At 44.8% G+C, this 26,079-nt stretch overlaps 1 protein-coding gene across 2 annotated transcripts in view; it reads right to left on the minus strand.

Annotated features, from left to right (window-relative positions):
* TENT4B (terminal nucleotidyltransferase 4B) overlaps window positions 1–20,215 on the minus strand; it is a 42,949-nt gene extending 22,734 nt beyond the window's left edge. Inside the window, exon 1 of one of the 2 annotated variants that reach the window (XM_066637570.1) lies at window positions 19,376–20,215. In XM_066637570.1, coding sequence (XP_066493667.1) covers window positions 19,376–19,980 — 605 coding nt within the window. In that variant the 5' untranslated portion in view covers window positions 19,981–20,215. The remainder of the gene's footprint in view (window positions 1–19,375) is intronic. The other variant, XM_066637569.1, reaches the window with a different exon arrangement.
* Window positions 20,216–26,079: the final 5,864 nt, after the last annotated feature.

Genomic DNA, 26,079 nt, shown 5'->3' on the forward strand with positions numbered 1-26,079 from the left:
ATACACAGAAAAAGAATTTCTCAACTGTAAGAGCCATCTGGCATTGGAACAGTCAATTGCCAATTTCCTTTCAACATGGTGCCTATTTAGAAAAGCTACACTTTTCAAATAAAGCCCATTCACAACAGCAGGATGAGATTTTTTCTGCATGGTGAACTGCGGATTAATTCTTGCAGATCCACTTATGTCCCCTCCAAATTGACCAAAGTCCAAATTGCTACATATTAAACTTACTTCAGCCTAAGAATGCAAGTAAGGGCAGCAAGCCAGGTCTTTTGATTTCATTCCTCTCTCCTCATTTAAGTGGATGGATTCCAATCTTTAAATCATTTATTCCACAGTTGACCTTGAGTAACAAGCTCACCCTAAAGACAAGTTGAAGGAGCAAAAAGACAGTGTCTCAACCTGCACAAATGATCATCATCATCACTAACCTAAGTTCCTTCTCAAGGAGTTCCTAACCACTTTTTTTAAAAAACTTCTCCAGTTTGCATAAATCAAAACACAATCATGTTAGTGAAGAAACCAAATGTTATTGTTAATACATTGTTGCATATTGCAATCCCACTCCTGTGTCTTGCCATTAAAATAGACAAAAACACACTGCACGGAATAGGTGAAGAATTGTTCAACCCACACAGCGCACTGTCAGATCATTCCCAGGGGATAAAAATAGTTTTCTCCACTAGGCCACTGCTACACATACGAACAATATAGCAGCAGCCAGGATGCCAACACCAAAGACAGGCCCTTCTGAGTATCTCTTAGAAACATCCAGTAGTTACCTGGAGGCAAGGATTAGGAAAGTTATCCTATCTCCTTTGGAGATTTTGCTATAAGTGATTAAAGTTTCGTTGCTTGTTTGAATCCCTAATAAGAGAAAATGCAGGATATAGTTTTAAAAATAATAAACTATATCCCGCATTTTCTCCTACTAGGGATTCAAACAAGCAACGAAACTTTAATCACTTATAGCAAAAAAAGGTTAAACCAATAAACACCAATGAACACAAATCACACAGCTAAGAACAAAACCAAATAGCAGGAACACAAGGTAAATGGAATTAAACCAGAAGAGGCAGAAACTAAATGTAGAGTCCAGGGGAAACCTGCTAAGAGTTTTCTTCTATGTCAGAGACTAAAAACAAGGAAAAAAGAACAGCAGAGAGGAGGCCAGCTGCACATTAAGTGGCAAGGAGCTCCAGAGGGAGGAGACCAACACCAAGAAGGCCCTCTCACATATTCCTGTCAGCCTCAACTCAAAAGGCTATAGTTAGACAGAACAGGATCCCTCCCAGATCTTAATGGGCAGGTAGATTCCTATGGAGGAAGGCAGCTCTTTGGGTATTCTGGTCCTAAGCCACAAAGGGCTTTCAAGGAAATAGCCAGAAGCTTCAACTGAGTCTAGAAACAAACTGGCAACCAATGCTGGCTGGGTTTGTTGGTACACCAACCAAAGTCACATTGGGCTACCACACTAGGCACTCCACAGTTCCACATACTGCTTTATGCAGGCACAAAAAGTGCACTTGTGCCCCTAAACCAACAATCCTTTTTTCTGATCATTCAGTGTTGACCATGGTTGTGTTTCTTCCTAGTCCAGCCCATACTTGGGACATGGGTGCTCAAAAACCAAAGTGCAAAGCATGATCAGTTGAATGTTACTTAGCACGGCATACAATCCGCCAAAGACTTGCTTGGAGCACCCTCAGTCTGAGCACCAGGAAGTTGATTGTCTTCCTCCCTCTTTCCCATTTCTAAATTTATTAAGAGATAAACTAGTCTATCTGAACTAGCCTGGAGGAACAAAGCATCTGGAAAGCTACAAACAAGTCTCAGTATTACCCAGGGGGGAAAAAGGAGAGAGGAATGTGCACAGACGAGGAATTCAAACACCAGACTTCAATACAAGCATCATCTTTTTTATATATGGAATGCTTTCACAGTTGTTGACTTTTTAAAGTCACTCTCCACTGTTAAGCTTCCAGGTTCCCCCATCTCCGGGTCACATTCACTTCAGAACACTCTGGTTTGAATACAATATGCCAAGGTGCACCCTAGAGTGTATGTGTGTCTCTCAAATGCATGTAGTGTCCTCTTCTACAGGGACTTTCTACATGCAGTGCAAATATGCCCCAAGTGTTCACACACCTGTTCAAGCACAGGCTCTCCAACTCTAGAGATGATTTAATTGGTCCTTCTACACAAAAACCCACAACTAGACTAGGCCTTAACACAAGCAGTGTCACAGCAATGAAAGAAGTATGCAAGGGATCCATTGGTGGTGTCTAGAGGTGGTGATGTTAAAGGAAGAGGGCAAAAAGGAAGGCAGCATGCCCACAATATACCAAAAATATACATGCAACATACATTCAACAATCCACTTTGCTTCAGTGCCAAGACACAACCCACACAAAAAGATGCCTGGAAACTCTAGTGCTGCACAGGTTGGAATTGCGAGAAAAAAGCAGGCAGAATTATATGATAAGCTGAGAGCACACAGGGCTGCTGACTTAGTGGACTGCACTCAGGTTAATGATTTTCTGAGTTAACCTCAGCCAACTAAAAGGCAATTTTAAAAATTGAGCCTTTTTTTGGTAAAGAGGCTTGTTCCCCCACCATCATCATCCTGGAACATTTTCCCTGGCCCTGTCCCATTCACTACAAATCAAACAGAATTCAAGACACTGCTTCAAAGCATCTTTAATTCTTAGGCTGGCCATTAAAAAAAAAAAACACAAAAAAAAACACTACACTGGACCCTCCATATCCACAGATTTCAACACCTGTGGATCAAGCCACTGACATACTGGAAATCCTCCAAAGCCCTGAAAAAAAACTTAGCTGCAGCATATGGGGGCTATTTCTGGATCATGCGAGACCCGCAATGCACTTGTCTGGCCTCCATAGGCCTCAGAATGTTTCACAAAGCTACTTCCAGTTTTCAGAAACAACTTCTGGTTTGTGTCTGAAAACTAGAAGTAGCTGCTAGAGCAGTGGTTCCCAAACTTTTCAGCACCAGGACCCAATTTCTAAAATGATACTCTGTCAGTACCCACCTAAGTTTACCAGATTTTTTAAAAAAGGAGATCTAGAAAGAAAATTTTTATTTACAGTAATAACCAGAAAGAAAGAAAACCTACAAACATTTATCTCTCTATATTTACACATTCTTGCAAACTGCAAGAGCTCAGCTCCTTGCAGAGCAGCTACAGTATAAATTTTGAATAGTTCCAGGGCTCTAGGTAATTAATCTGATCTTTGCATCACCCTTGGGCAACCCACCAAAAATCAGGTCCTGACCCACAGTTTGGGAACCACACAGAGGCCACCACAAGGCATTCTGAAAACCGCGGAAGCCAACAGAGTGCAGCATTTGCCTGGCACAACCCAGGGGAGGCCTCCAGAGGCTGCCAATAAGTCTTTTCAGGCCATCAGATCCTGGACTTCAGTACCCATGGAATTTGTTGTCCTTGGGGGGGAGTTCAGGAATGAATCTCCCCCACTGATAGTGAGAACTTACTGAAACACTTTGGCTTTATTTTAAGGCTTCGAGTATCAAACACTAGGATTCTAGAATACTCTCAGGATCACTTAACAAAAGGTTTCCTGAACTGCTGTTAGCATTACATTTTAGAACTTTCTCAACATGCAAGGCACTCTACTTAAAAAGAAAGTTTGCCACTTTGATTTCAAAAGGAAAAATGCTAGCCTATAGAAAAAAAGATTCTCCACAAGACATTTTGGGAGCCGCTTGGGATGTTCAGCGACAATGAATTCCAGGGCAGCCTGGCAAATTCCTATCAAAGTAGTAGTAGTAGTAGTAACTTTATTGTCATTGTGCTACAGCACAAAGAAATTTATGCACCTTTGAGATACAAGCACAAATATATACTACAATTCCAACAATCACACTCTACATACTCACCCACACATTCTATACAACATGCATCATAATATAAAAACAGTATATCAGAGCATAATGCCCAGGAGCATGGTAACAACTATATCGCCTTAGTCAACGTAATTATGGCTGTGGGATAAAAACTGTTCAGGAATCGTGTGGTGCTGCTCTAATAGTTCTGTATCTACCCAACGATTATCGTCTACCCGACGATATAGGTTATCATGTACTCGAAGGCAACAGTTCAAAGAACTTATGAGCTGGATGGAAGAGGTCTCTCAGAATACTATGTGACTTCTGCAGACAGTGAGATGTATAGATGTCCTCCAAAGCTGGTAGATGAAGGTTGATGATGTGCTGCGCGATCTTAATAATTCTTTGCAGAGCTTTTTTGTCCCCTGCAGAGCAATTTCCGTACCACACCAAGATATCATAGGTTAGGACACTCTCAATGGTGCAAGGATAGCAAGACAAAAGCAGCTGCTGTGACAAATTTAACCTCCCAAGCTTCCTCAGAAAATATAACAGCTTTTGTGCCTTTTTAATCAACATGCTGGTGTTAATAGTTCATGAGAGGTCCTCTGTGATGCAAATACCTAGGACTTTGAAACTTGCAACCCTCTCAACCTCCTCACCATTTATGTATAATGGTGTGTGTACATCCCTCTTTTTTTTGGAAGTCAATTATAAGTTCTTTAGTTTTTTTTATGTTAAGTGAGAGATTATTTTCTTTGCACCACAACAACAACTCCTGTACCTCCTTCCTATAAGCAGACTCATCATTCCTGCTAACAAGCCCCACCACTGTAGTATCGTCTGCAAATTTTATAACTTCATTGGTGTTATATGATGAGGTACAATCATGTGTATACAGGAAATAGAGGAAGGCTTTAATCTGTGATGACAGAGCCCCCTTAAGAAGGGTCAAGTGTTCCCCTTGAGCTCATTACAACCCTGTGAGGCTGGTCACTCTTAGTCCAATAAAATAACTATTATTCATGCAGCTGATTTTAAAAGATTTGCTAAAGGCTAGGAGAGCTACAGCTCTAGAAGGAAGAGTCTGACTTTTACAGAGACGACACAAACAGTCACTCTGAAAGTGGCCTCTTAAAGTTCAGGATTCACAACCAGAGTCCTTTCCAGGGTCAACCTCTGGGGTGACCACCATCATGTCACAAAGAAATCCCTCCACAGTCAAAACAGTTGTGCTCTTTTAAATAAAGGGGGGAGAGACAGAAAAAAAATAAGGCAATTAATGAGCAGGCAAGTACATTAATGTTCATGCAATGCTTTAAAAAAAACGAATTGCCCACTAAATCATTCCCAGAAAGGACAGAACCAACAGCTGAGTGTTCAGTGTGCTGGCATGCGAGACTGTCAAGAAGGGCAGGGTCATAACGCAGCTTGAAAATTGCAAGCTCAGTTCTCATATGAAAACAATCTGCAACCTTAAGAGCAATTTTTAACAGCACCTTGACTGCAGAGGTCCCATCAAACCACATTCAGTTAGGACATAGTCCAGCTGAAAGCAATGGGGACATCAATTACCTGTAACTAGTTTCTTCTGTAGGTGTCAATGGGGCTTAGTCACAACTCAGTTTAGATGGACTGGGGCCAAATAGTTTCTGCCTCAGCAGACAGAGATCAGGTCTTTAAATATTACCTAGGAAGTATACTTTTACCCAGTGAAGACAGCAGACCAGCAAACCACATTGGAGAACCCCAAAACAGTAAATTTCTGATTGTGACTTTTGTTATTCAATTTGCTGCCATTTCCTGAGTACACTTCTGTACTGCAGCGAGTCATGGACTCTTCGCTCACAACAGGAGAGGAAACTGAGCGCTTTCCACATGCGCTGCCTCCGACGCATCCTCGGCATCACCTGGCAGGACAAAGTTCCAAACAACACAGTCCTGGAACGTGCTGGAATCCCTAGCATGTATTCACTGCTGAAACAGAGACGCCTGCGTTGGCTCGGTCATGTCGTGAGAATGGATGATGGCCGCATCCCAAAGGATCTCCTCTATGGAGAACTCGTGCAAGGAAAGCGCCCTACAGGTAGACCACAGCTGCGATACAAGGACATCTGCAAGAGGGATCTGAAGGCCTTAGGGATGGACCTCAACAAGTGGGAAACCCTGGCCTCTGAGCGGCCCGCTTGGAGGCAGGCTGTGCAGCATGGCCTTTCCCAGTTTGAAGAGACACTTTGCCAACAGTCTGAGGCTAAGAGGCAAAGAAGGAAGGCCCATAGCTAGGGAGACAGACCAGGGACAGACTGCACTTGCTCCCAGTGTGGAAGGGATTGTCACTCCCGGATTGGCCTTTTCAGCCACACTAGACGCTGTGCCAGAACCACCTTTCAGAGCACGATACCATAGTCTTTCGAGACTGAAGGTTGCCAATACAATACAGCTGCTGCCATTGTTTGTAAGATCTTGAACATAATCACCTTATCAGCCACCTAAGATTTCCCTATGCATTCTTTTCCCCCACCCCAGCTATGACAGGCTGCAAAAAGATGTTTACAGTTTTTTTTACCACTTCAAAAAGGCGAGAACTATTTCTCCATATACTCTGTACCAGAATGTGTCAATACATTTCAGTGAGCCATTTTACATGCAACTCCAACAACATAAAAGCCAACATTAAGATCTGGGATACAGAATCATCATCTGACAGTATTTACTAGATCAGTGTTTCTCAAACTGTGGGTCAGGACCCACTAGGTGGGTCGCGAGTCAATTTCAGGTGGGTCCCCATTCATTTCAATATTTTATTTTTAAAACAGTAGACTTGATGTTACCATGGTACATGACTGCATTTGGGGAAATGTTACAGATCTGTACTTTTAACAGGCTACTATGTATATCCTTTTAACAATGATAGTAAATGGGACTTACTCCTGGGTAAGTGTGGGTAGGATTGCAGCCTAGGACTGCTAAAAATTTTCCTGCTTGATGACTTCACTTCTGGTCATGACAACACTTCCAGTGGGTCCTGACTCCTAACAAATTCTCCTCCTAAAAAGTGCATCCTTGGGCTAAAAGTTTGAGAACCACTGTACTAGATGATGCAACAGTACATAGATCTTGTCAAAAATGTTTAGATATTCAACTGACACTCAATGAAACACTGGTGGTAAGAAAACAGTACCATATATACTTCCAGTTACCACTGGTATTACACCAGCACGGCTTGAAAAATCCCTGGTAGCTAAGGATTTCACACCTAGAATATTCTCTCTGTGCAACAGGCCTGTTACCTTCATATTTGATACCACCCTTCCTCCAAGGAGCTCAGGGTGGTGTACATGGTTCCTTCCCTCCTTTTTTCTTCATGACAACCCTGTAAGGTAGGTTAGAGGCTGAGAATAATGACTATTCCAAGGTCACCCAGGAAGCTTCATGGCTGAGAAGGGATTTGAACCTGGTTCTTCCAGGTCTAAGTCCAGTCCCCAAACCACTACTGGAATTTAGAATATTTCTTGCCATATAGCAAAATATATGCCTTTATTTAATTTCTAGGATAGAATCACACACATGACCAATTCCTTAATTCACATCCAGCAGCACATTAATTTTTTAAAGGCAGGACAGACACTCTTTAACAAAGAGTTGGTATAACAAGGATTACCACTTTAAAATTTATAAAAAGTTCCAAAGGCCACCACAGTGAAAGGATTTCATTACTCTGTGACAGCAAGTGGGGGGACACATAGCAGGAACAGCACTGTACACTTCCAAAGGGTAGGATTATCAGATCCACTTGCAAATTAGTTAGTTAGAAGGTGGGCAGTTTGCAAACTGCTATTTGGCACCAGCACTAATGGATTAACCAGTGCTAGAAATCTGAATACACTTAAGAGGATTGAGAAAGGCAAACTTAATGGCACACCTCATCAGTGCCCCTTCATACAGGCTGAAAACAAATACAGAAAAATCTCACCTTTGCTCCCTCTAATGCCAAAGGGGTGGCCCCATGCTGACCAATATGGCAACAAAACACTGCCACAAGCTAAGTTGTTTTCATCAAAACCAGAGAACACCACAGGTGCTCAGAATTTTTGTTTTAAGTCTCCTTCTCCCATGGAGAATGCTATATCACACACTGTTTGCATCCTTTCAGCCAAAGAAAGCAATTGGTTGCAGAAAATTGGGGCTAGGGCAGTGATTCTCAAACGTTCTAGCAACAGGAACCACTTTTTAGAATGACAATTGGTCAGGACCCACTGGGAGTGATGACATTAACCTGGAAGTGATGTCAAGGCCAGAAGTAACATCATCAAGCAGTAACATTTTTAACAAACCCCATTATGACAAAATCAAATTAATTAAGTAAAAGTTTACAATAAGTATAAGTTAAAAAAATTATTTAAAATAAAGAACCGTCCTAGCCCTCCCAGGTAGTTACAGATCTGTTTTTAAAAAATTCACCAAACATCCCAAAAGTTGAAATCCTAACCACATGTATCTGGGTGTTCGTCCCATTGACTATCATTGGTAAAAGCATAATAGCCTGTTAAAAGTACAAATCTGTAACATTTTCCCCAATGCAGTCACATATTATGGTAGCATCAAGTCTAATATATAAAAAATAAAATCCACATTGTAATGAATGGGGGGGCCACCTGAAATAGACTTGCAAACCAACTAGTGGGTCCTGATTCACATTTTGATAAATGCTCGGCTAGGGGATACACGTCACATAGAAAACAACCTGATCCTAAATCCCACCGCCTCCTAGCTGATGGCAAATTTTCTTTCTCTGCAGCTTAAAGAAATTTTTGAGGAATCTTTGGATTGGAGTAGAAAGTATTTCCTCTGGACCAAACAGCACCCAAACGCTGCAGCAGAAAACTAGCCTTAAAGGGTGGCTCAGACATATATTCCTAGTTTTCCCCAAACTCTCTCATAAAAAGAATATGGGTTAAATCCACCCACCCCACATGTACAAAAGGTACAATAAAGTGGGAAAGAGGAGGGAGCCAGAATGGTGTAGTGATTCTGATGTTGGACTTAGACCTGGAAGAAGTAAATTCACATCCCTGCTCAGCCATGAAGCTTCCTGGGTGACCTTGGACCAGTCATTATCCTCAGCGTCACCTACATCACAGGCTTGTTGAAGACAAAAGGAAGAAAGGAACCATGTATACCACACTGAGCTCTTTGGAGGAAGGGTAGTATTAAAATGTGAAAAAAATTTCTCATGCAAACAATTCCTCAAAGGACAACATGTACTATAATAACACCATAAACTTATTGCACAGTATTCTCTTTTTGAAGCAGAAAAAGACATTTAAGTGTTGGAAATCAACTTTTTCACACATGGATTCTGCCTTAACACACTAGAACCATGAATTCCAGGATGTTACCATCTCTGGACCCTAAAGTGGAATTTAGTTTATAGCAATTCACGTTTTTCTCCGATTTGTTTGCCATTGCAACAAAAATTCAATTGTGATTCTAAGTGTAATACTTAAAAATGAATTGGTTCCCACTAATAAATTTGAGAAAGTATTAGGTATAGCACTGTGACTACACTGACAACATTTCTTAAATTTAGAAATGGAAGGTTACATGTTCTGAAATGATTAAACATATGGAATAAATTTATTCCTCCTGGGGAAAAAAGACAACCAAGTACTCAATCATCACATATGGATTATGGAAGAAATCTGTTTCATGTTATTTCATTTGGAAATAAAATTAGTGTTTGCCATGATGGATTATTGAACTTTTTGATACTGTACCAATCTATCAAGAGATAATTCTAATGGTTACTGATATTATTTTGAACTCAAAATGAATTATGTTACTGAATTGCAAGAGTTTCAAAACGCAAATAGACTGTTTCTATGTTGCCAGAATTCTCCATAAATGAAAGAATGGACTTCACTATATCAGTCGAGAAAATTTCCACACCAAACTGTGAAATTTACTTTTTATATCAACCTGCCTGGACACTGAGGTCATCGTCGGAAGCTCTCTGGACACTCATAAATTCTGAGGTTAAGCAGGTGGTGGCTGGAAGGAGGACCATTTGGCTATGACACCCCACTTGGAGAAGTTTCCATTCAGGGAGGTTTGCCCTGCATGTACTTTTTGGCCTTTGCACACCATGCAACTACTTAATTACTTATTTACTAAAACAATTTATATCCCACCTTTCCCTCCAAATTTATTTTCCAGGGTTTTTAGACTGCTATTGAAGGTATTTTAGCAACTTTGGTGAGGAAGAGACATGGCTGCATTTTCATTGTTGCATGCATGGTGGAGGTTATTGTTTTTTGCAAAAGTGCCTGTTTCACTCAGTTGAAAGTGATGGCTCTCTCAGATTTAGTAGAGAGAAACTGTCCTTATTTGACCATACATGCTCAATTTTTTTTAAAGCACTTTGGAATAGAAATCTAAGACTGGGTTCTTATAGAAAAAATCAACTGGAATACATTACTTTTCAATATACCAGCATGCAACTAATGGATGTTACTTTTGAGGGCATACCTGCATTAGAAGAATCATATCACCTTCAAATACTCTAGGTGTGTACAATATTTATTCTAAGGCATGCATTTTGGTGACTCAAACTGGCTAAACCTGATTCACCAACTCATGTTTATATTTTATTCTTCAATCTTCAACAATAAATGCAAAAAGAGAGAGTTAAAAAAATGAACATTCCCTGAACGAGTGGTGTGGAACAATCCTGACTCATAATAGCTTCAAAGGCAAAAAGAGCACTGCAAAATTATAGGCACCTGTACATTCAGATGCATTTTGACACTGATGCTGATTGACAGTGAACAATGCTGAGGCCTTCAAGTCTTACAATTCTATTATTTTAAGCTCTATGAAGAAGATACATAGATGACATGGCAGCTCTCTCTAATGAGACAATCTACAGTCATGGGTGGTCACAAGAAAGAAAACTAAGCTTTGGGGGGAGCATGTTGAGGGACACATTCATAAACAGCTGATACTGCTGATCAGATCAAGAGACAACACAATGAGAGAATGCTTTGAACAGGGGGATGGTGGCAAGAAAGAGGGCCTTCTCGGTGGTGGCTCCCCATTTGTGGAACTCCCTCCCCCTGGAATTGAGAACAGCTCCCTCTTTGGTGGGGGCTTAAGACCTTTTTACTTAGGGAGGTTTTTTATGCTGACACCAGGGGGCATGGCACTTTTTGAATGGATTTTAATTTGGGATCCAGGTTTTATTGTTTTTAATGCCTTTTATGTGTGTATATTTTATGTTTTTAATATGTTTTTAATTGTGAGCTGCCTCAAGTGTCCTCATTGGATAGAAAGGCAGGATATAAATCTCTAAATAAAAGATGAGAAAGAATAATGCCACGATCTAAACATTAATTCCTATTCTCCCAAGACTCCCAGAAGACATTCCAAGATTACTGGGATGGTGCCTCCCCCAGCAGAGTGGGGAGGGTCAACCAGGAAAGTTGCCTCTTCAGAGGAAAGAGTTGCCACCTTCTCAGACTAGACTGAAAAGCAGTGGCTACCACTTGCTCCATAATGACTAGAACTATCACCAAGCGCTGCTAACACAGAACTCATACCATCTCAGTTAATTAACTCTATGAGACAAAAGTAAAAACTAGCAGGCTAGTAGAAGCCAAGGAACTTTCTCAGGCATCCCTACCTTTCACCCAACATATAAAGACAGTTGTAAAAAAACAAAACAAAACAAAACACAATTCTCTAAAAAACATAAGCACAGCTCGTCCCACAGAGAAAAAAAAATAAGCACAGCTCGTCCCATGGAGAAAGAACAGTGGTGGGTGGAATGCCCTCTGGGAGACTCAGGAACTGAAATCCACAGCAAGAAAATTCAGTTCTCTCTCGAGACTCCCAAAGGGCACTCAAGATCATTGATATGTAACAGACAGACGATATCATCCCAGGATGGGACTCTCACATGAACCAGCTGCAGATGGAGGATAGATTGCATTACCCACCTGCCCAAGGCAGCCACTACAGAAGAGAAATAATCCTGTAGTACTGCCAAAAGGCATACAGAAACCTCCTGGCTGTTTAAAATTGATTCCCTAGCTAACGCACATGTTAAATGCTGCCAACAGGGCCACCCCTCTTAAGGAGTAGCCTGCAGGGCCCTGTAGTCAGTTGTTTCTTCAAGTCTGGTAAGCTTAAGTGATGCACTAGAAAGTTGACTGTAGGGATCCTAACCCCCAGACCTATCCATGACCAAACAAGGAAAGCCTTCCAGCTTCCTGATTATGATTATCCAAATCAGGAAGAAATAAAAGACCCATCTAACATCCAGATTAACAAGGAATGAGCAGCAACAAGGGGAAAAGGGCAGAGGTGTTTAAGGGAGCAGAAGAGCTTAGAGCACCTGAGGATGGCAACATGAGAGGAACAAAGATCATAGGCAGGAGTAGAGTAGAGAAGTAAAGAGGGACAAGGCCATAAAGGCTTTTGAAGGTAAAGATCAGGGACATGTGCTGGATCCAGTATCACACAGAAAGCCAATGAGTGATTTAAGGATTTGTACCCAAAGTCCTAAGTGAGCTACTGCCCATACACTAACTTGGTAAGATGGAGTGATGGCCTGACTCAGTGCAAGACAACTTTCTTATTGAAACCCATGCAGCTGGAGAAGCACTACTGGCCTGAGAAATGGAGCATATAACCGGTCCAACCTGCACTATCCCCATGCTGTGTTAGGACATTTGCCTCCAGGCGACTCTTACCCAAGTCAAGTCCAAAAGCTTTAAGTGGCAGCAAGTATTGCTAGCACCTTGAAGCATTTCAGTCAGGATACAGATAACAGGATTAGAGAACTCATGCCAGTCTGAGTAGGGACTAATCATCTCTCTATAAAGCTAAACCATATGAGCAATTTAGTGCATAAAAACAGACGGGCCATTACTACTGAAAAACTGCTTTAAGAATGGGATGCACAGGAGCAAGTTAATTTATTAAATCAGCACACTTGATATCTCAGAAAGGACTGGAGTGCCATTTACTGTAATATTGAAAAAGTACTCATTGAGTAAGTTTGAAGAAAATCTTTTTTTACAATTTGGTAAGAATGTACAGGAGATTGTGACAATATAGCATTAAATGCTTTACAAACTATTTTTACAAATATTTACAACAATGTTTACAGTGGTTTGCTTAAACCATTTAAATAGACCAAGCAGGACACTTTTCAAGATAGGTGGTGTCTTACTGAACCTTACTGCTTTTACGTGCTACTGCTACTATTGATCATTAATACAATTCTTAGTTTTCAAGTTTCTGAACAGTTTGAGTACAAACAAAGTAAATTATGTTAGTATGAGTCCCATTTTACAGATGGGGAACTGAGGTTGGGGGATAGTAACTTCTTCAAATACATACAACAGAACCCATATTAGCTGAAAGACTTGAATCAAGTCTTCCAGATTCTTGATGCAGTGCAGCAGTTCCCAAAATTTTTAGCGCCAGGATCCACTTTTAGAAAGTAGGTCTTTATCAGGATTCACCTAGGTTTACCAGTCTCTTAAGAAAGGAAATGTAGAAAGAAATTATTTATTTAAGTAGTAATAACTAGAAAGACAGACCCACAACGTATCTCCCTATATTCAAACATGCTTGTAAACTGAAGGAACTCAGTTCCTTGCAGGGTAGTTAGCAGCTACAGTATCTGATTTCTGAACAGCTTCAGGGTTTAAGGCAATTAGTTACCTGATCTTTCCATCACACTTTGGCAACCCACCAAAAGTCAAGTTGCAATCCATCAGTGAGTCCCGACCCACTGTTTAGGAACCACTGATCTAGTGCAAGCTATTGTCTCTATCAATTAATTCAGTTCATTTTTTTGCCCAGCCCACAGGTATACACTTTGATCCCTGTTGTATATATGCAAAGTTGGGGGCAGAAATGGCTTTAATTCAAATTTTAGTTAAGACTCTCTGCCTTTTGTTATTATATAAAAGTAACCTGCTGGTGAGTTTCAAGACTACTTATCCACCTTCTTCTCTGTTGTAACACCTCACATTACCAGAAGGCCTGATTTCATAATTATAATGCATCAAAACATGACCAACTACTCACTGGAACAGCAGTTTTATAAGATTTTGCCCAAAAATATTCACTTTACAGAAGGTGGTTTTGGATAAATAACTGTTAAATATGATTACGCTAGGACCTCTGGGAGACATTTCACCACTCAGCTTTCCCCCAACTTTTGCTTTTCTTACCATCTCACCTGATTTAAGAATTCTGAAGACATACAACTAGTTGCTCAAGATTGTGTCGTTTTAGTTGGTCCTATTAAAACATACTAGTAGAATGTAACTTATTTGTGTCTATTAAAAGACTATCATATGCAGTGTCAGCTTATATTTTAACTACTGTATTCATTATCTTAGGTCAACACAGGATTTGTCAAAAAAAGATCTAAGAGCATTAAGACCAGCTTTCAGCAATAACAAGCAATTGTTACTGTCTATTTGGTCTTCAGCAAAGCCTAATTCTGATGGCAGTTTTTAAACACCTGAAAACACAAAATGAATTTAACTTGCCTCTTTCCTGCTTGTCTCCGAAAGGAGGGGGGGCTCAGTTCAGACATCAGGCAAAGCAGCTTAACCACGTTAAAACTAAGGCTTCTGGGGCCAGAGTTGTCACCTAATGAAAAATTCATTGTTTGGGTTTCAAGGTCACATACATCAAATCCAAATCATAACCAGACGTTTCACCCTAAGCTGTGTAGCACACTGTCAAGGGATAAAAAAACCCAAACTGGGGTCAGTTTGGGTTTTTTATCCCTTGACAATGCCCTACAATAACGTAACCCAACATTAGGGCAAAATGTTGGGTTACGATTAGGATTTGATAAATGTGGCCTTGAAACCCAAACAAAGAATTTTGCATCAGCTTAACCATGGTTTACTGGGATGGCTGAAGTGACAAACTACAGTATAGTGATAGCCATTTCTGTATAGCCAGTATACTGTATAGCCAGTATACACTATACTGAAGCCATTCTGCCTTCAAAGAATGATGCACAGAGACAGCAGAGTTGAGTAGATGGAATTAGACCGGAGCTCTGAATCATGGTTTGCCTGTACCTTAGATCCCTAACGGTGGTTGAGCTTCCAGAACTGTGTCAGTGGTTTGGCACGATGCTAAAACCAAGACATTATATTCAACCTGGACAACCAAAACATAAGACAGAAGAGAGCAAGATATTTCTAGATGCTTGGAAACAGCTTCACAATGGACACAATATCAGAGAAGATGATAGTTCTCGCCAAATGAAATTCTTCTCTTTCACCAAAACATCCAGCCTCTGGTCATTCCAGGAGCATGGTACAAACCCAAGTGGTCAGTTGCATATCATACTGGTCACAAAATAATGAAAGTCGGTCATTTAGCTAGGGCTGGAACCTCCTGCTGGAGACTGATTTCAGCCGACATTAAGATACCCACCCTCATCTCAAGTCTTCTCCGTTCTATTACTGTACTTCTTCACCTATTACAAAGCCAAGTTTCACATCTCTGTAGGATGGAGGATATTCTACTGTGCAAAGACCAACTCATACGAGTTCCAACCTTTAAAACAGAACTTTTCAGAGGGAATTCCTAGCATGAGAGAAATGCTCATAAGTATTTATATGTAGGGGTAACAGACTTAACATATGTAGGATCTACTTTATTTGATGGAATCTCAAGGTCCACAACCAGAGCCAGATGCAAACCAGTGGCTTTGGGACTGTGCCAGTTACCTACTATACTGCACAAGCCATGTGCTAGAACGACCTCTACATGCAAGCTTAAATCTACATTACTATATATCAGAGATTTTAACACAAAAAGTTCTCAATCTGGCTAGTGTAGCTGCACAAAAACCTAGTCAAAAACAACCGCTTAATATTCATAGAGGTGAGCACCACCAAAGCTAAGCAAGGAGCTCAAGGCCAACCCTGACAGGCGGTGATTTTTTTTAACATGCCATATTAAAGGAACTGCATGTTGCATCAGAACTCAAGAATAAAGTCACATTTTGCGCTGGGGAGTACAGTTTGCCTATCTTCTCCCTTCCCCAATGGTCTTTGTTTCAGCAGCCAAAATTGGAGGGATAGGCACAGAGAAGAAGCCATTTTGTACTTGCCATTGCTGAACAATTGGGAATCAGAAATCTGTGCTAATCTACGTCACCCGGCAATCTTCTAATTGATTCAGATCTAGTTGTGCCCATTGACATTCATCAATGCCTGTAATCTAGGCAAGGAATAGACAGATGGGCTCCCACTATTTTCAGTTTAAGCACACACACAGGGTCTAAAAAAACAACACTACATTAACTGAAGATGTCTATGTATGACTTAACGCTTTGAAGCAGCATCCAATTGAGGCATGTACTGTACTTCTATCTGACAAGGTCCACATGCAAAGGCAGTAGCAGCATATACACTGAAAAAAACTTCTATACATTTATGACTATGAAGTGCCATACTGTGTAAAGTCTACAACAAAAGGAAAGTGTAACAGAATGCATAGGAGATAATACTGTCTAAAATGACAACTCAATAGTGCAAATGTACTGCAGCATTAAGGAAATGCTACTGTAGTTAAAAATGCATTGACTCAAACACAGAGCACATGGATAGGTATGATGACTTAGAGATTTAAGTAACAGAGGCAGAATACAAGCAAAACTAGTGGACAGGATTTGATGGCAAAGCAAGAATGGCGCAGGTGAGACAAACATATGAATGATTTTTTAGACCACCTTCAAGCACCTTACAACCATTTGTTAAATTAAGCACAACACACCATGGAGTAGTGCATAAACTGTACAGAAGACTTTCCTTCACACTCACTTTGCTCTGCACACAGGCACAATATTTGTATTCAGAAAGGAATCTACCTCCTGGGACCATGCATAATATAACACTATATGTGACAGACTGTCTATGGAAAATGTAGCATTGCACAGAAAAATGAGACTTTGCAAAGGGCAATAGAGAGGGAAATTCCAGTGTACAATTTGCTGATCAACTGAACTCAGGCCTGGGTGACAGACCAGCTGTACATTCACTGTACATTCTGCTCTTTATCAGGCACACTGCCTGTTCATGATATGCTTCTTGGCCCATGTACTTCCATGTGCTGGAACGCATGCTGCGACAGCACAGGGTGGCGCCTACAGTCGCAGGACCAAAAGGCACAACCCTGAGCATGTCCTTTTGTATAGCACGTGTGCATTTGTCTCTGTGGTATTCAAAAGCACACAGGAGTGGCATGCTTATTTCAAGAAAAAAAAAAAGATTTGTATCTTGCTAGCTCTCTGCTCTTTATCCCAGCTCTCCACCCTTTACCCTGTGCAAATAAGCTACGGCAGGGTGAAGCAATGACAGCATAGCAAGTTCAGCACGTGCCTAAAATCTGCAGGTACAGGAGATATAAAACGTTTTTTACATTCTTATAGGAAGGGACACACAATGAAAAAAAATGAATGCATGCCTATATGTAGACAGTAAAAAAGGGGGTGTGTTGTATGTCTTGGTGACAGATAAGGACAATGAATCGTGTTCTTGCTTCCCATGCCATGTGCTTCTGGACTAAGCTTGCTAGGCAGCATTTTAAGAAGGGACTGTTCTATCCAAGCACATTACCGTGCTGCAGAGCAGAATGAAAATCCCACAGCATTCATGCAGAGCTTCTCAAGCAAGTTTCTTTAATTTTAAGCTATCGTACAGCAGCCTCAGCCATATGTGAATGCTCACCACCTCCACCCCTGCTGACACCAACCTAGCTTTGCACAGAAGTCAGTCTAATCTAGTCTCATCAAACCTTAGAAAGCAGACAAAAATCAGACCAATCCACAAGCACACTTCAGCCCTTACAGATTGCTGCAGCATGGTAGCCCTGCCCTTTTGGATCTCCCCCAAAGCTAAAAAACCAAATCCACACACCACAACCTTGCAAGGAGTGCCCCATTTAACAGCACATGTTTCAATGAGCCTGTGTTGCAGCTGGTCCTCACCAGCACCACAATATCAAGCATTACTGCTGCAGCTTCTTCAGCCCCACATGTGTGGTTCTGAGCTTTGATCAGCTTTCTACTCCTGCCTTAACATTTCTGGCTACTGACACCCAGAAATCACAAGGCTCAACCAGAGCAAGCATACAAACATACTCAGAACACCCCTTTTCCACTCTGCTAAGAAACCATATGGGGGAGGGAAATGAAGGCAGAAAACCCACAAACACATGCAGAGTTGCCTTAACATTAACTTCTATGCCTCTGGGCTTGCATGGCAGCCTGACCTCTGGGTTTCAAAAGTACAGTTCTAAGCCTTTACAAAAAAAAAATAAAAAATTAACTTTTTGCCTAGAAGATTGAATGTAATCAATACATTAAAAGTACACACCGCCTCTGGGGCAACACTGGGGCCTTATTTTGTAACCTTGGGACTGGCAGCTGTTTCTCATCCACCCCCCCCACCTTTCTTGCTTCCTCTCCTCCCTGTCCTACCTTGCATTCACATCCTCCTCCTCTCCTCCTTTCTCCCCCAAACTAGACAGGAAGAAAGGAGAAAAACCCCACTGCAAACAAACATGTGAAACGAAAGGGAAACCAGGGAGGAGAAGGAGGCAGCTCTGCCTTCTCCCCACCTCGCATTCACATCCTCCTTCTCCCCCCCCCCTAGACAGAGAAAGAGGAGAAAACCCCCATTACAAACAAATGTAATGTGTGGAGGGGTAGGTGGAGACTCTGCCTTCTCCCCATCTTGCATTCACACACTCCTTCTCCCCCTTCCTCCCCAACCAGGCAATAAGAGAGGAAGAGAAAACCCCCATCAATAATAAACATGTGAAAGGGAAAGGAAGTCAAGGAGGAAAAGGAAAGCTGAGGAGGAAGCTCTGCCTTCTCCCCACCTTGCATTCACACGCTCCTTCTCCCCCCACAGAGAGATGAGAAAACCCCTTTATGTTTCACATTACAAACATAACATGTGAAAGGAAAAAGAAAGCAAGAAGGAGAGAAAGAAAAGGGATGCGAAAGGTGTATCCACACACCCCTTCTCAACCTTCTCACACACACCCCCCACTACCAGACAGAAAGAATAAAAAACCCCTTACAATCATATATAACACGTGAAAGGAAAAGGAAAGCAAGGAGGAGGAGGAAAGGGATGCCAAGGAGGTGGCTCTGCCTTCTCCCCACCTTGCATCCACACCCTCCATCTCCTCCCTTTTCACACATCATCTTTCTCTCCCTCTTCCTCCCAACAGAGATGAACCCCCCTTACACAACCAAATGTGAAAGGGCAGGGAAGCCCGAGGTTCTGCCTTCTCCACCCTATCACGCTGTCCCCCCCTTGCACAGACACCCCATCCCCTTCCTCCCCACAACCACCCCAGCCCCCCATTGCAGACCCCATCCCCTTCCTCCCCATCACCCCAGACCCCCATTGCACAGATCCCCTCGCCCTTCCTTACCCCACCACTCCCTGGCTGTAGTTGCCCTTCTTCCAAGGGGTGCCCGTGTAGGCGGCAGGCTCCTCGGGTCCGGCCTGGGGCCTCCCCAGAGGCCCGTCCCCGGGCGCGGGCCCGGCGCTCTCCCCGGCGGGCCCGAGAAAGAGGCTGTAGTTGAGGCCGAAGGTGCTGGCCTTGTTGTCCCGCTTCCTCTTGTTGCTGGAGGCGGCGGTGGCGGAGGAGCTGGAGGCGGAGGAAGGCGGCTGCTGCTGCGGAGGTCCGCGGGGGCTGCCACCGCCGCTGCTAGGCCGGGAGGGCTGCGGCGAGGCCTGCCTGCGGTGCTGCTGCGGGTGGCTGGCGCTCTCCAGCGGCAGGAAGTCGGGCTGAGGCTCGGTGTTGCGAGGGCCCGCGCGGGACATCCCCGCAGGCGGCGGCGGGGCTGCGGCGGCGGAAGGGGGGGCTGCGGCGGGTGCGGGGGCTGCCCCGGCGGCGGAGGGAGGCGGCTGCTCGTGCTGCTGCTGCTGGAAGTAAAGGTTGCGCACCCCCTGCGTGGTCTCCCAGATCTGCATCCACAGGCGGTTCGACGGCCCGAGCTGCTCTGGCTGGAACCAGGCGATCCGGGGATCCATCAAACGGGGCCCCCGCCCGCCGCTGCCGCCGCCCGTGGCTGTCCCGGCCCGGCCTGGCCGCGGTCCCGGCCCCGCTACTGCTGCTAGAGAGCCCGGGTCAGCCCAGCCCGGTCCCCGCTGCTGCTGGGGAGCCCGGCTCGGCCGAGCCCCAGGCCCTGGTCCCCCCCCCCGCTGGCTCGGCCCAGTCCCCGCTGCTGCTGCTGCTGCTGCTAGAGAGCCCGGCCCAGTCCCCGCTGCTGCTGCCGAGCCCCAGGCCCTGGTCCCCCCCCGCTGGCTCGGCCCAGTCCCCGCTGCTGCTGCTGCTGCTGCTAGAGAGCCCGGCCCAGTCCCCGCTGTTGCTGCCGAGCCCGGCTCGACCGAACCCCAGGCCCTAGTTCGTCCGTCTCCGCTGCTGCCAGGAAGCCCGGGTCAGCCCAGCCCCAGGCCCCGGTCCCCTCCTGCTGCTAGGGAGCCCGGCCCGGGGCGGCTCAGTCCCCGCTGCTACTAGGGAGCCGGGCTCGGTGGTGTCCCCCCCCCCCGCTACTGCTGCGGAGCCCTCTGCGGTCGAGCTCCAAGCGCCGTCCCGGCCTCCCCCCGCGGCTGCTGCGGAGCCCTGAGCCCGGCTCAGCCCCAAGCCCCACTCTCCCCCTGCTGCTGCTAGGGAGCCCGGCCCGGCCCAGCCCCGCTGCTAGGGAGCCCCAAGCCCCGGCCTCCCCCCGCTGCTGCTGCGAGGGAGCCCGCCCCGGCCCAGCAGCCGAGCGGGTGGCGGCGGCACCCACCGGCTCCCAGCGCTAATGGCGGGCGGCTGTGGAGGCCCCGGAGCGAGGAGGGAGGCTCCTGCGCTGGGCTGCCCGTCGCCTCTTCCTCCTCCTCCGCCTGCCTGCCTTCCTGCTGCTCGCTCCCGCCCTCCCTCGACCGGGCCCGGCTCGGAGGCTCGCTGGCGGCGGCAGGCCCGGCTGCTGCTGCGGCTGGAGGTGCTGCTGCTGCTACTCCCGGTCCTCCAGCGCGAGGCACGGCAGCCCCAGCCCCCGCCCCTGCCGGCGACCGAGGCGGGGCCGTGCCCCAGAGGCGGCCTCCGCACGGGCCGCGCGTAATAAAGGCGAGCGAGGGAGGGAGCGGGAAGAGCGGCGAGCGAGGGGGCCAGGCCGGCGCGGCCCTCGAGGCCAGGCCTGCTCTCGGCGCCACGCGGGGAGCGCGCCTGCCCCACTGCAGCCCTTGGTCCCCCCCCCCCCACAGGGACTGTGGAGACAGCGGGGCAGAGGCCTCTGGCACCGAGCCCAGCCCTAGGCAGGGCTGCTCACAGAAGTCAGTCCCTTTACACTCAGTGGGGCTGATTCCCAGGGAAGTGATCGCTGCCTGAGCCCCGTCCTAGGCGTGTCTACTCTGAAGTAAGCCCCATTGGAGTCAAGGGTGGGGAGGATGGCAGCCTCTGAGCCTAGACATGTCTACTCTGAGGTAAGTCCCATTGGAGTCAATAGGGCTTACTCCCAGGGAAGGGTGGAGAGGATGGCAGCCTAACAGTCCAATCGTAGGCATGTCTACTCAGGAGTCGGTTCCATTAGAGTCCATGGTGCTTACTTCCAGGAAAGTGTGAAGAGGATGGCAGCTCAATAACACACACCTAAGCTCATGCCTACTCAGAAGTCAATGAGACTTACTCCCATGAAGTCAGTCTAATGGGACTGACTTCTGAGTAGGCATGCTTAGGATTGTGCTGTTGGGCTGCCATCCTATCCACACTTTCTTGGGAGTAAGCCCCACTGACTAATGGGACATACCTCAGAGTAGACACGCCTAGGATTGGGCTGAGATAGCCATCCTATCCACCATCTGAGCCTATGCATATCTACTCAGAAGTAAGTCCCATTAGAGTAAATGGGGCTTACTTGCAGGGAAGTGTAGCTAGGATGTCAGCCCAACATCACATTACCTCCTTACTCTGAGGTAAGTCCCATTAGAGTCAATAGGGCTTACTGCCAGGAAAGAGTGGATAGGATGGCAGCCTAAAAGTCCAAGTCTTAGCATGTCTATTCAGAACTCAGTTCCATTATAGTCAATCGAGCTTATTCCTAAGTATAGGAATCTTAGGAGCTATCCTAAGAATAGGATAGCTAGGATAGAAGTATAGGATATAGGAGCTATCCTAAGAATAGGATGGCAGCCTAACACCAGCATAGTTTCCTCCTCATGTGCTGTGGGTGCAGAGCCTTTTAACACCAGCATTTTTTCTTTGAGGGACCAGTTTTTTGTTTTCCTACCAGGGTGCCAAAAATGTCTATAAAAGAGTTGAGGGGGGGGAGGATATGACTGAGACCCACAAAATTATGCAGGAGCTAAGTAGAGCATTGCTCTTTCCCCTCTCATACAGCACCAGAACCAGGGGACATCCACTAAAGTCTTGGAAGAGTTAGGACAAAGTATTTCCTTACGCAGCATCTAATTCGTCTATGGAACTCCTTGCCACAGAATGTGGTGATGGTATCTGGTTTGGATGCCTTATAAAGGGAATTGGACATATTTGTGGAGTGAAACTCCATCACAAGTTACAAGCCATGATGGATATGTACAGTCTGAGATTAGCTGGTCACTCATCATGAGGGAACCCCTGGGGGCTGGGGATAAGAATAGGCCCTCAGTTTGGCTGTACTTGTCGTAAAAGGCGACTAAACAGCCACCAGGTAGATGGGACTCGTCAGCCTGGGAAGGCAGCTCATCTGAGAGAAGGAAAACTCTGATCCCAAAACTCCACTGCCTTGTGGCTACATCCAGTTATGGAAAAGGCTTCAGGAGTCAACCTCAAGGCAAAATCCGGAGCCGGAGTCCCTGAGGCAGTTCATGGCTGAACACAGTCACGTTCTGGCAACTCCTGCGACGCCACTGGAACCAACCGTATTGGCCTCTGCCTTTCCATTGGACCATTTCAGCGATGTGGAGAGGGGGGGATTTGCTGCATGGGTAACAGCCTATCCTCCATACCTACTTTACCCAGGCTTCGTGCACTGGAGAGGACACTCTGTTCCAGAACCACCATTCAGAGTGTGACACCATAGTCTTCCGAGACTGAAGGATGCCAACTGCATCATGAGGGCTAGGTAGGAGTTTTTTTCTGTCATCCAAACTGGGTGGATGGCAGCTTTTTGTTTGTTTTTTTCTGCCTACCCCAGACTGGCAAGGGAGGGAAGGAAGGTTTACCCAGTAGGTTTCATGCATTAAAAATTTAACTTACTTACTGCATTTGTATCCAGTTTTTCTCCCCGAAGGGACCTAAAATTGGTCACTTTGTTTAATAAAGTGGCCCAAGTTAGACCCAAGCGCAGTCTAGTGTATTTGTTGGGGGCACAAGGGTAAATAGAATGCCAGATGCAGGGGTGTGGAAGCAATATGCAGGTCCCTTGTTGTCTTGTAGGCTCCCTGAGGTATCTGGTAGACCACAGGAAGCTGGACTAGATGAGCCTTTGGCCTGATCCAGAAGGGCTCTTCTTACAGTCTTATGGAAATAGAAATAAATACCAAGAGAAAAGCTTATAGGGGTAGAGCAGAGCCTTAGTCCTAACAATTTTTATGTAAATGTTTTGGGTTTTCATGCAATGATAGGCTTACCAGATACAGAGTGCTTTCTATACAATGGTTAAAGGCAGGGGTATCCAAAGTTTTTGGCAGGAGGGCCACATTGTCTCTCTGACACTGTGTTGGGGGCTGGGGGGGAAATTAATTTACATTTCAAATTTGAATAAATTTACATAAGTTTACATAAATTAATATATTAAAGATGAACTTATATGAATGAATGAATGTCTTGCAATAGCTCAAGGCCTATAAAAGGCCTTGCACAAAGCAAGGCTGGCCTTTCCTTTGCTGCCGCTGCTGCATCACAGATGTGAAAGAGCAAGCAGTGGAGGGAGCTCTCATCCCACAGCTCACACGAGAGGTCACACAGTCGTCCTCATGCCGAGAACGGTTGTGTCGGGCCAGTGCAGGCTCCAACAAATCTCTGGAGGGCCAGAGGCTCATTGGAGGCCGGGGGCTCCCTGAGGGCCACATTGAGAGGCCTCAAGGGCCGCAAGTGGCCCCCGGGCTGGGGTTTGGGCACCCCTGGTTAAAGGTATAGTAGATGGAATTTTGACAGGTGTAGCTCAACATGGAAGGGTTTAAAAAGATGCACCTGCCAAAATTCCCTCTTCTATACAATGGTTAAAGGTAGAGAAGACACTCTGTCCCACTTTGTATCTTCTTGCCCTATACCACTGACTCCCAACCTTTAGGAGCCTGTGGAACACTGAGGCAAAAATTGGAATTGTCATGGACCACATGCAATGCCAGCTGTGAGTGGTCCACAGGAAGCATCTCTCAAGTGATGGGGTCCCCATGGACCACCAGAGAGAGTAGTGAATGGACCGCCTGCAGTCAGCACTTCAGTGCTGGCTACCAACAGTCCATTCACAGCTCTCTCTGGTGGTTCATGAGTGAGTGCTTGCTTGGCCAGACACTAGAAGTGATCAAAGGTGATTTTATTCCTGAGACCCTATGCAAACAAAAAAAATTCAATGAATATGGGTCAGGACCCACTAGGTGAGTTGCAAGCCCATTTCAGGTGGGTCCCCATTCATTTCAGTATTTTATTTTTAATATATTAGACTTGATGCTACCATGGTATCTGACTGCATTTGGGGACCTGTACTTTTAAACAAGCTACTATGTATATTCTTTTAACAATGATAGTAAATGGGACTTACTCCTGGGTAAGTGTGAGTAGGATTACAGCCTGGGATTGTTAAAAATTTTCCTGCTTGATGATGTCACTTCTGGTGGGTCCTGACAGATTCTCATTCTAAAAAGTGGGTCCCGGTGCTAAATTTGTGAAAACCACTGGCATAGGGGGGAAAGAAAGGTGACAAGACCAATGAAAAATACAAGACACCAAAAGAAACCAAGCAAAGAATACAGGGAGTAATATCCAGAACAGAACAGAACATTTCAAAGCTCCTTACCAAGTGAATCTAATTATTTCAGACAGGTAGTTGTGCTAGGTTGCAGTTCTCTACCCATTTACCTCGGTGTAAATCCCATTGAACTCAACATGACTGATTTCTCAGCAGATAAGCATAGAACCAGACTGCAAGTCTGTTGCAGAAAAACCAAAAATATTGTAGCAACTTAGACTAAACAAGGTGCTACGCCACAGGCTTTTGAAACAATGATCGTAATATCTCAAAAGTTTAGAACAGTGTTTCTCAACCAGTGGTACAGATACCACCAGTGGTACTTGAAGTGGTTTTGGTGGTACTTGCAGCCCCCTATACACCTGCCACCTAGTAGCGAGACCAGGAACACAACTAACAGTGGTAGGAGGCTCCAAAGCATCCTTTTCTGTGCTCAAAAAAGCCTTCCTGTCCACCATGAGCCTCTTACTGGTGTTTGTTGCGCAGTGTCTAACCTTGCAACCCAGAAGTAACTGCAATGATGTAATCACCAGTCACTTCCAGTGTTACTTTGAATATGTGGACCATGTGAAGTGATATAGCAGAGGACAAAAGTTGAGAATCAGTGGTTTAGAGGGCTCTATCCTGTTCTACAGCCGCTACATGCTTTTGAGCTGTAGAGCAGGATACAGTAGTCTAATAGTTATTAAGCAGTAATAATTCTTCTTATGCCTATCATGGGTTCATGATGACACAAGCCTGGTGTCAAAGTCAAACAGATCTATGCACCCTTGCATAGGAGGAAGCCCCACTGAATGCTATAAGAAGTTTCACTTGAGGAGGAACTTAACACCTGTGCTTATGGCTCCACTTCTTGTGGAGCTAGCTACCATACATCTCTTTTATATTTGTGCTTGCCTGAGGAATATGGTCAGTTAAAAACCAAATAAATACAGGGAAGAATAAAAAGCACTCTCAAAAAAGCAGCCAAAAGGTTGAGGTCAGCAATACAGCAAGCAAGTAAATGAAGACAGTCAGCCAACGCATCAGAAATCTATCAAGAACGTCTGGTTGAGTAGAGATGGACCTTGTTCAAAGGTAAAGTTCAATAACTCCTGAATTCTTGTGTCTTAGAACTCATGCAGACCTGGTTCAGCATATTCTGTGGGGCTTTAATTGCTCCCCAAAGGTGAGCAATTTC

This window comes from Tiliqua scincoides, chromosome 9 (genome assembly GCF_035046505.1).
Source record: "Tiliqua scincoides isolate rTilSci1 chromosome 9, rTilSci1.hap2, whole genome shotgun sequence".
NCBI classification, from domain to species: domain Eukaryota; kingdom Metazoa; phylum Chordata; class Lepidosauria; order Squamata; family Scincidae; genus Tiliqua; species Tiliqua scincoides.